This window comes from Cibotium barometz, chromosome 22, assembly GCF_041138505.1.
Source record: "Cibotium barometz isolate CiBa-2024 chromosome 22, ASM4113850v1, whole genome shotgun sequence".
In the NCBI taxonomy this organism is placed as follows: domain Eukaryota; kingdom Viridiplantae; phylum Streptophyta; class Polypodiopsida; order Cyatheales; family Cibotiaceae; genus Cibotium; species Cibotium barometz.
This window is the reverse complement of record NC_141067.1, coordinates 32,496,908-32,508,279: the sequence shown is the minus strand read 5'-3', so window position 1 is coordinate 32,508,279 and position 11,372 is coordinate 32,496,908. Positions and strand designations below refer to the sequence as shown.

The 11,372-nt window shown below is 38.3% G+C and overlaps 2 protein-coding genes across 2 annotated transcripts; one reads left to right on the top strand and one right to left on the bottom strand.

The window, feature by feature from the left end:
- Window positions 1-2,415: 2,415 nt before the first annotated feature.
- Window positions 2,416-4,159, bottom strand: LOC147626553 (chaperone protein dnaJ 8, chloroplastic-like). Its single transcript, XM_086816955.1, has 3 exons — window positions 3,606-4,159; window positions 3,425-3,496; window positions 2,416-3,144 (listed from the first exon to the last, which is right to left on the bottom strand). The coding sequence occupies exons 1-3, from the start codon at window positions 3,849-3,851 to the stop codon at window positions 2,986-2,988; spliced, it is 477 nt and encodes a 158-aa protein (XP_086673081.1). The 5' UTR covers window positions 3,852-4,159; the 3' UTR covers window positions 2,416-2,985.
- Window positions 4,160-9,690: 5,531 nt separating this feature from the next.
- LOC147626552 (chaperone protein dnaJ 8, chloroplastic-like) lies at window positions 9,691-11,119 on the top strand. Its single transcript, XM_086816954.1, has 3 exons — window positions 9,691-10,172; window positions 10,304-10,375; window positions 10,694-11,119. Exons 1-3 carry the CDS (start codon window positions 9,930-9,932, stop codon window positions 10,850-10,852), a joined length of 474 nt encoding a protein of 157 aa, XP_086673080.1. The 5' UTR covers window positions 9,691-9,929; the 3' UTR covers window positions 10,853-11,119.
- The last annotated feature ends 253 nt before the right edge of the window (window positions 11,120-11,372 follow it).

Genomic DNA, 11,372 nt, shown 5'->3' with positions numbered 1-11,372 from the left:
CTTAGTGAAGTTAACCTTGTCTTTTACTCCTTTGAATTCATCATTTTCCCTTTGGTTATTGTCCCTAAAGTTACCCAAATTCACATGAGCATTGGTTGGTCTCCTATCCCAAGTACCATTGATAAATCAGTTCTTCAATCACCACTCCTTTGCTTTTGCCATGTACAATTGGAGGAGGTACTTTGACCTTGTGGAATTCTTGTGAAATTTACTCTTGCCTCCTATCAAATCAAGCAAACATGCCTTCAATCATATTTTTTATGGCTTGCATGATAGCTTGCAAGTCATTTGAGACATGTGTATGATCAAAATTAGAAATTGGCAAAGTTGGCCCCTCATGTGATGCCTCACCTTGCACTTAACCATTCTCATTAATCACTTGAGAGACCCCAATTTCATTGGAGGTTGTATTAGCATGATCCTCCATTTTGTTTTGGATCGTGAGATGCTTTTCCTGTCCTTCCTCTATTCCCCATGTTCATTTGTAGCTTTGCAAAGGTTGAAAATGGCTCAAATAGAGTCAGAATTTGATGTGCTATAGCTTGCCATGTCTCTAATAATGAGAAAAACATTTGTACCACCTTGGATCTTAGTTTTCATAAGTGCTATATCTCTCTATTTTGGGTTTTGTACCACAGGCCCACTTTTCGATACACTATTCAAACGGGCTTCGATTTCTGCATTCTTTACATTGCGGCATAGGTCTTGATGATTAGGTTAAGGGTCCTCCAAAATAATTTTGAAAAAGTGAACCCCTTGCTGCAGAGTTGACTTATCAAGAAAGTCAATCGCTAGGGTTTGACTAAGTCTGTGACCTCTGATTTGAATGCTTGATAGCTTGATGTAGCCCTAAGTGTGAGGAACAAGATTCTAGGCTTGGTTTCAAATAAACAATTATGGTTTTTGATTGAATTAGGGTTTTTTTAAAATAGTTAAAGAGGGATTTGGTCAAAATTTACCATGACCTTTGCATCCAAGCCACCAAATCTCATTCTCCAAAGCATTTTCATAACAAATGTCCACTTTTTCAACTCAAAATTTGACCTCAATTTGTAAAACATTTGCCACGATCTTGAGGCATTTGCAACAAAATCTCAATTCCAAACTTAGCTCAAAGTATAATAATCCACATTGCCAACAATGACATTGTCATGACCTTTGTCTCAAGCCCAATTGATTGCCATTGCCATTGTCATGTGCATGACCTTTCTCTTTGGCTAATCGAATGTAGTTTGAAAGAAGAACGGTTTCAGAGAAGAGCTTTATGCCCAAGCCTTCTAACCCTCTTACCAAGGTAAGAGTTGGGGCTAATTCTTCACTCTGGGTACCTAATTCCCCTCCGTACTGCTTTTCCAAGGCAATCAACGGCATGGAGAGTTCATGACACACTCCCCCTTGGCCTCTCCACCATTGAATGCCAAGGGACCCTCCTCCCATAGTGTATTCTAATTTCTTGATGAATTACATGGGATAGGGTAAGAGTCACTTGCATGATGTGCATGAAACTCAAGCTCATTTAACCATCACTATTGATCTCTTCTTAGGATGTACTCATGCTCTTCTCTTGTTTCCATCCATCACATCACAATAATCCAACCTCAGGGGGTTCACTATAAGTAAACCTTCTGTATCACATGCATTCAAGTCCTATTTAAAAAATCCCTTATTTGTGAAATTTTCATGAATAAAACATACCCTTTTTCCACTCAACATGTGAATACTCCCTTTAAATGGTACAAAATGTGTAAAAAAGGGATTATCCCTTGTGTTGAACCCATGTGCTACGCTTACATATTTATTAGTGACCCCCCCCCCCCCCCTGCGGAGAATCCAACAAAAGCTACAAGAATGCAATACCAATGCATGTGCTTCTTCACATAAGCATATGACATGACTTATGCTATTTGAATCAAACTTTAAGCATGATTAATGGCATTAATCTTCATTCCATAAGCATGTAGTGGTGTCCAATGCTCAAACTTTCATGCAATGAAGCCCACACGACATGTAGATATGAGAAAGGGAATGCCAAGAAACTCAAATCCTCATGGACATGCCCCAATCTTATGTATGAAGATGTGAGAATGATCTTTATGTGTGTAATGAAGCTTGAATGATGACATGTAAAAAAGCATAGCAAAGCTTGAGACTCATGAGAACCCTAATGTTAAGAAGGAATTCCCCAAAAGTTGATTCAATACTTTGAAAAGGCTTATTTTTTTTTGAAATTGATTTCACAGACACATGGCCAAAGGGAAAAAAATATTGTTCCACACCAAATTTCCATGTCCTCATGCCCAAATAGTAAAGTCTTGGCCATCCTTGTCGAAATCGCTCACTTTTACGCCTTTGATGCACTCAAGATCACCATAGCTTGAGTTCTTAGCATCAAACTTGAAAAATTATCCATGCTTGAAAATGTTGAGGAAAGATCAAGAAAACAAGAAAATCAAGAACCATACCACTTTTTTGAATATTCTTTTTTGCAAGAAGTGAGTGAAAGGAAGAAGAAGATGGATCGAAGGCTTGGTTCTAATACTAATGCAAGAAAGAGATGAGGGTAAGGAAAAGAGATGCACTCAAGTTGAGTACCACACATACACACCCAATGGGAGTACCACCATAACCAAGAGCTTGGGCTCAATATTCAAGTATTAAGTTTATAAAAATATAACTGTCCATCCCTAATTGATTTCTATAGGCACATGGTGTGTTCACATGACCTTATTGTCCATATTTATTTACATTTTCGGGTGCCCAGGGCTAATTCCCAATTAGTGTGTTCCCTTTCATTATACTTATGAATGGAACTTGAAGATAATTAAGTACATGTTTGTGGTGATTAGTATGTCTCCCTAAGTATAAAAACACATGGAGAAGGACATTAACTTTTCATTAATTACCATCTAGAGTGAATCAAAGAATGTTATAAGATGCAAGCTCCCATATATATAACATGTGTAGAAGCTGAGGTGTTCGAAGAGATCAGAAGTTGATGTGGGAGGAGTAGTCTCTAGTACCAGCTCCCTCCCACCCCATCCATTCTTCCCAATCCTCCCAAGAGTTATCATTCACTCCCATCATGCCTTCCATGTAAGGATTGTGAGCATTAACTTGATCATCTCTTAAATAACCCAAGGCCAGCTACATTAACAAATGCAAAACAAAAACCATATATATGAGTGTATGTTTTGAGAGCATAAGGTTGATCATGTCTTAAGAAACACAAAGACTAGTTGCAGTACATATGTAACACGAGTCTTAAGAAACCAAAAGACCAGTTGCAATACATATACACTAAGAACTTCATGTCTTAATTAAGAAACCCAAAGACCACTTGCAATACATATACACTAAGAACTTCACTGTAAAGAAGGTAAAAATAATCAAGGCCCACAATTGTCTGATAAATGAAATGCTTTACCTGCTTGTAAGCTTGGTTTATTTTCATGAATTGGTGTTCACAAGAGTCTCCTTTGCATACATCTGGGTGGAACTGCAAGAATCAACATATATTTTCAATGAGTGTGAGTGCTTGATTAATCAACAAGACAAGCTCCTAATTAAGTTCATTATTAAGGTACTAGCCAGCTTAGCATAATTACCTGTAGAGCCAAGCGTCGATAAGCCTTTTTAATATCCTGATGAGAGGCAGCGAGGTCTACTCCTAGAGTTTGGTGAGGTTCGGAATACTGTAGAGAACCACAGTACGCCTTAATGGTGATGGCTGATGGTGTGGTTAATTTGATACTCTTTCGTTTGAGGTAATTAAGATTGATTACATTAAAGTGCTCTTGTGATTTTTTCCGATTAAACATGCTTGTGAAGTCTGCTCTCATTGCAATAGCCATGGTTATATAGGACTAATTTAGAGACTAAACTAAATCAAGCAATGCGAATTAGTGCTTTTCTGGCCTGCGGGACGTAATTAGTCCAATAATATGGAACGTATATCTACAGTAATAATACGTATAATACAAGATACCTGCAGTACAGGAGGAGAAAATATATGCAGGGGATGTACACAGGAGAAACGTGATAGTGTTTCGACTAATTAATGATTAGAACCCAGATTAATCTGCAATTAGTCAGGGACACTCAGTGAAATCCTAATTGAAACAAAGCTGCATTATATACAGCGATTGACGTGCCGTGCCTATGATTATGGTTCTGGAAGAGAAACAGTGCCAAACACTAAACTATACTAAAACCATCTATTAATTTCAGAATTTTAAGCGTAAAATACTTTTGTTAATGTATTGAGCCGGCTGCAGGAGACAAACGCCAAAGACACAGGCTGTCATTCTATTATAAATTAGACTATTTGACTGTATTGCATCTCATTTTTGTACACGTTTTAAGATTATTTGATGATAAAACGATTGGTCCTCATTATTATAATCCATGCATGATGCAGCTCATTATTATTTTTCTACACATTTGTTGTATTCCCCAATCATTAAATTATTGTTGGAATTAAGAACAAACCATAGTTACATCTCTTTGATTCTTATCATTGATACACCCCCCCCCTCTCTCTCTCTCTCTCTCTCTCTCACACACACACACACACACACACACACACACACACACACAACGTTAACACAATACATTACCCCTAAAAATCATAGCACTACAAGAAGGCTTCAAGATAGCAAGGGCTCCTTTAAAAAAGGTAGCCAAAAAAGGCATTCTATTCTAAATTTTCTTAAAGCTTGGATGATTCCCTCACTAATAGCCTTGCTAATAGAAAAGCTTTTGCGAAATAGTCTAAGTTGAGGATCTTAGAGAGACTGAGTGGGGGGCAATAATCGAGGTGATTGATTTATTTTCGACGTGTTGTTGCATGCAGCTATGCTACGATTGCATAACGCGAAAGCATGCCTCACGCATGCAAGTTGCATCGCGATGGTTGGTAGCTAGAAGCATCCAGAGGAGGTGGGAGAAGGAGGATGGGGAGAATGGGATGCAGAGGACATGAGGAGAGAAAGGGATGTGCAAGAGGAGATTGAGGTCATGAGGTAGCGTCAGTTTGATTGGATCTCAGAGCGGTTGAAAGAATGGCAGTGGACTGAGAACCTTCGACATAACAAGGTATGCATTAGTATCTCGCTTGAACTGGCCAAGAGACAAATAGGTGTGTTCTCTATGAGTAGTGCAATATTGTTCTATGTAGGGAAGCCGCCTAGAAAATCAGAGATGGGAAGATGGCTACAAGAGGAAGTATTTCATGAGAGAGCAGTGGCACAAGTCTATTACTTAGGAAAGGGGTTCTTTAATGTGCTCTTTCTGAGGAGTTAGATGGTGGTTGATTTATTTGCAAGAGCCTTGCCTTTCATCAAGGGCTCGAAGCAGATACATATAATACCCTTTTACCCTACTTTTGATGTTAATTGTAGCCTCGGAGAAGCATGCCGTGTTTGGATTGATATTATAGGCCTCCCCCTTGGTTGAGATTGGCCTTAAAATAACTGGCTAGCGTGTTGGGTCCACTACTTTATGTCCCCAGTGAAGAAGATAACGACCAACATTCTAATAAAATATGTGTGTCAAGGAACACTATAGTGGAAACCCCAAAAACACTTGAGATGGATTGGGAAGAATATGGGAAAATGGAACTTAAGTTAAAATTTGGGAGCTTCCTAGGAGCCTTTTGTAGGTGTGGAAATTTTGGACATATAGCTAGAGACTGTGGAATGAACAATGATATGAAGTGTAATTAAGAGCACAAAGAGGAGGGGGCAAATGGGGAAAAGAAAGGGGAAGCCTTTGGAACTCAAGGTGATAAAGGGAATCAAGGGGACCAAATGTCGAATAAGGATGAAGGGGATCCTGAGAATGTGGGTTGGACTAGAGTTAGATACAAATCTAAGGGGATAAACACTCTCAGACAGGTGAAAGGTAAAGCCAAGAATGTGCAGTTAAAAGGGGGAGGGAGAGGTGTTGAAACAAGTAAGTTTGCTGAAGGACTTAGCCCACCTATCTACCCTACCTGAGAGATATTCCATTGAGAGATGACAGTAAAACACCATCAATGGGGAATTTCAACTAGCAGGTTGACACTGCTTGGAGATAGGTTCAAATAGGAAATGATGAAACAAGGTTGGTGATGGAGAGAGGAGGGACTGGAAGTGAAAATGGTACGAGCAAACTGCCTTCAAATGAATAAGCTAAATAGGGTTCGGGGTTGTACTTGGAATGTTAAAGTCAAAGAGGGCTCCAAACCTTCCAATCACCCCAAAAGAAAACTCCACATGACAACCACAATCAAGATATCTTAATAGTATCAAAATGTGGGTGGAGAAGCAGCTACTTGTAGCTCAAGGCTACTATGAAGGTACCAATCAAATTTGGGTGCCTCGACAGTCAAAACCTCTTTCTCAACGAAGCACTCGAAAGCCAAGGAAGAAGAAGAGTACTCCACAACACCGTCCACAAAATCCTATGCAAGTTCCTCAAAGCTTTAACTCCACCAATGCAACAAGTGTGGGTACCAAAAACATTACTGCAAGCACAAGGGTATTACTAAAGAAATACCAAAGCTTGGGTCCCCAAGTGCATCCCAAAATCCCCTAAGCTTGCACAAAGAAGAAAGCCTCAACACCAAGCACATTGGCCACCAAATTACAGTGTTCATAAAAAATGGGTACCTGTGCATGTACTTCAACAACAAGGATACTATGATGGTAATTCCATCATATGGTTGCCAAAAAAGAACAATGTGAAGAAAACCTTACCTCCAACTTCAACCCCAACAACTTCACCTATAGTTCAACAAGAATGGAGGCCCAAGCAACAGCAAGCAAATCCCTCAACTACTCTCGTGCATTCAGCACCAACCGGACAAGAGCTAGATGAGAATGACATAATCGAATCCAAACATATCAATAATGATGATGATGATGTGGAGTCCACTATAGCTAGTAGCGACATAGATCTTTTTGTTGATCTTGCAATGGGTGGAGATATGCATCTTGAGATAGAATGATTAGCATGTATGGATTTAATTGAAGATGTGGCCGATATCGAGCCAAGCTCACCCTGATACATTATTCATTTTCTGAATTAGCAATGTTGATTTCATATTTTTTATATGATTTCTTCTTTCTAAACACGATCATATTGATCTGGGTCCTTCTCGAAAATGAAGATGCACCATGATTGGTATCTCTTGGGCAACTATATACCCTCCCAACACAAACCAACACACTAGCATAATAATTGGTCTCTCTTAGAAACCTCTATTACATGCCAACATAAACCAACACACATTTTCTCTCTGGTGTCTATAAAAATTCTACTCTCGGGTATGCCTCTCACATTTTATCTCAGTTAGTGAATACATGTGGCTATACACTCAACTATATCCGTGTATATAGCCATTTGTATTGCCATGTGTATAGCTGCATATTGTAATGCAATACTCTTGTAATATTCACTCAGTGTAGTTGCCACTCTCTCACTACATTCTCTCACTAATGGCATGACTACATGTATACATTCCCTCATCCTCTTGTAGTGTTCAATCCTCATTGCTCTTGTAGTGTTCAATTGAAGAGATGAACCTAGTGAATATGTTACGAGATGCCTAATTATAGCTGCAAGCCCTTGAGCGAGAGGTTACAATTGGATCTCATTAGAGAATTGGCTGAGAGATGCACCAAATTGACTTAACAAGGCAACATGAAAAGGGTGTAGCCTAGTTTTGAAAGGGATTGTATAGCTTGGCTCAATGCATAAGCATCGTCTCGAGTTATGAAATAAGAGATGCCACCTTTGGAGCCTATATTCTCGAAGAATCTTGAGAGGGTATAGACAGGGTCATCACCTAGCTAGAAACCTTAGGGGGTGAAGCCTCAAAAGAACCACAGGAGAGTCTAGACTAGGTTTGAAGTTCATGCCATGCTTAGAAACCCATCATTTATGGACTACATAAGAAAATTACTCAAGACCATAATATGGCCCCAGAGCTTGCATTGATGGCATTAGAGGAGATGATGATACCCCCAATTTTGTTGTGTTGAGCAGGGAAATAACGATGTTAAGCAGCAAAATGTCATTGCTGAGCAATGATAAAAGCCTCGATATTCCCACTCCCTCAACATTGCTAGAAAATGTTGGTACTATTCCCCTGATGTGTTGTAGTGTATTTTTACTTGTGGCTCGCACATTCTCTCCATTAGAAATAGATCAAGCTTCCCATACACTCTTACGAGCTCAAAACTCTTTCTCTCTTGCATTCTTGCTCTGATATGTGTGTATCATCACTTGCTTTTGTAATATGGGTAAGCTTATGTGGAAAGGTAGGCTACTCTTACACATAGGTAGACTTGCATTTTCTCTACTTGTGAGGAGGGTAGCATAGGCTAGAACTTCTCATATAGTGAGGGAAGGAGGTCTCTTAGCTTAAGGGATTAAAATGACGAGGACATCAATGGGAGGTGAAGAGCATTGGGCTAACGCACCTACAAAAGGGTGTTAACATCAAGCAGCTTCAGAACCACGACAATCTAAGGTAGGAGGCCAACTAAACCTTAACAACATTTAAAAAAGAAAAGTATCACTTTTGGAGAAAATATAAGATGTGCAAAATTTAAAAGTGGCTCTTGGGGAAAAAAAAGTACCACTTTTGGAAAAAATATAAGATACACAAAATTTAAAAGTGGCTCTCGGGGAAAAAAAGCACCAAAGCTATTTCCCTTGCAAAACTTACGCTATTAAACTACCAAAAGCCTTTCTATTAGCAAGGCTACTAGTGAGGGAATCATCCAAGCTTTAAGAAATTTAGAATAGCAAAACTTTTAGTGAAGCCCTTTTTTTTTTTTGGCTATCTTCTTTAAAGTGCTATGATTTTTTAGGGGTAATGTGTTGTGTTGACCTAATGTGACTCTACCCATTGGTGAGAACTCATCAACTTTGTGCCATGTTCTTTTTTTAAAACTCCAATATTCGTTAAAGTTCTATGAATTGATCTCAAATTTTTCATTGTGTGATTTGTTTACAAATAACAATAGTTTATTACCAAATGTGTTTGTCAGCATTATCATGTCATTTAAGGTCATTATATCTGTTTAAACCGTTCTCTACATATATCAGTCATCTAGGCAATCATGTTTTTATAGTTCAATTTTAGTTTATTCTTCTGATTATTATCTAAATTGCCTGTGTGTGTGTGTGAGAGAGAGAGAGAGAGAGAGAGAGAGAGAGAGAGAGAGAGAGAGAAGGGGGTGTGTGTGTGTGAGAATTATAAGAATCAAAGAGATCTAACTATGGTGTGTTCTTAATTCCAATAATAATTTAATGATTGCAGCATGCAATACTACCTCATATCCGGTCAGGGAATACAACAAACCAGCGAGGTTGGCAGCCTATAAAAAATAATCAGCTCAAGAATCTTAAAACGTGTAGAAAAATCTTAAAACGTGTAGAAAAATGAGATGCAATACAGTCAAATAGTCTAATTTACAATAGAATGACAGCCTGTGTATTTGGCGTTTGTCTCCTGCAGCCGGCGAAATACATTAACAAAAGTGATTTATGTTTAAAATTTTGAAATTAATAGATGGTTTTAGTATAGTTTATTGTTTGGCACTGTTTCTCTTATAGAACCATAATCATAGGCACGGCACATCAATCGCTCTATATAATGCACCTTTGTTTCGATTAGGGTTTCACTGAGTGTCCATCTCACTAATTGCAGATTAATCTGGATTCATTAGCCCAAACACTGTCACGTTTCTCCTGTGTACATCCCCTGCATATATTTTCTCCTCCTGTACTACAGGTATCTCTTATTATACGTATTATTAATGTAGATATACGTTTCATATTATTTGACTAATTACGTCCCGCAGCCCAGAAAAGCACTAATTCCACAAGAATTCGCATTGCTTGATTTAGTTTAGTCTCTAAATTAGTCCTATATAACCATGGCTATTGCAATGAGTGTAGACTTCACAAGCATGCTTAATCGGAAATCACAAGAGAACTTTAATGTAATCGATCTTAATTACCTCAAACGAAAGAGTATCAAATTAAGCAAGCCGTCAGCCATCACCATTAAGGCGTACTGTGGCTCTACACAATATTCTGAGTCTCATCACACTCTAGGAGTAGACCTCGGTGCCTCTCATCAGGACATTAAAAAGGCTTATCGACGCTTGGCTCTACAGGTAATTATGCATTTTAAGCTAGCATAGTACCTTGATAATACACTTGATTAGGAGCTTGTCTTGTTGATTAATCAAGCACACACACTACCAACGTCGCCATCTTCATCGAAAATATATGTTGATTCTTGCAGTTCCACCCAGATGTATGCAAAGGAGACTCTTGTGCACACCAGTTCATGAAAATAAACCAAGCTTACAATCAGGTAAAGCAGGCCATTTATCAGACAATTGTGGGCCTTGATTATTTTTACCTTCTTTACAGTGAAGTTCTTGGTTGGAACTGGTCTTTGGATTTCTTAAGACATGAAGTTCGTAGTGGTCTTTGGGTTTCTTAATTAAGACATGAAGTTCTTAGTGTATATGTATTGCAACTCGTCTTTGGGTTTCTTAATTAAGATATGAAGTTCTTAGTGTATATGTATTGCAACAACAGCTCTTGTGTTTCTTAAGACATGATCAAACTTATTCTCTCAAAACATACACTCATATATATGGTTTTTGTTTTGCAATTGTTAATGTAGCTGGCCTTGGGTTATTTAAGAGATGATCAAGTTAATGCTCACAATCCTTACATGGAAGGCATGATGGGAGTGAATGATAACTCTTGGGAGGATTGGGAAGAATGGATGGGGTGGGAGGGAGCTGGCACTAGGGACTACTCCTCCCACATCAACTTTTGATCTCTTCGAACACCTCAGCTTGTACATATGTTACATATATGGGAGCTCGCATTTTATAACATTCTTTGATTCACTTGAGATAGTAATTAAGGACAAGTTAATGGCTTTCTCTCCATGTGTTTCTATACCAATGGAGGCACACTAATCACCACAAACATGTACTTAATTATCTTTGATCAAGCCCTTTTTCAAGTAGAAATCACACTTTTATAACACTCCTTGATTGCAACCTTTGCACAACAATAAGAACTCAAGCATTTCATATGAGTTTAATTTGTGAATATGTGTACACATTCTTTTAAAAGGAAGCTTTATTTTTATTTACAAGTTTGATTCAAGTACTCAAGTTACATTATAAGGATCCCTGGTTAGGTTACCTATAGTATTCAATGTAGTTAATGAAACAGCATGGCTTATAAACAATGCATTTAATTGTCACACATTGGACATGCTACAGTACATGTTGCAAATAGATATAAATAGTGATGGCATTTTTTGACAAGTTAATAACTTTAGGTGA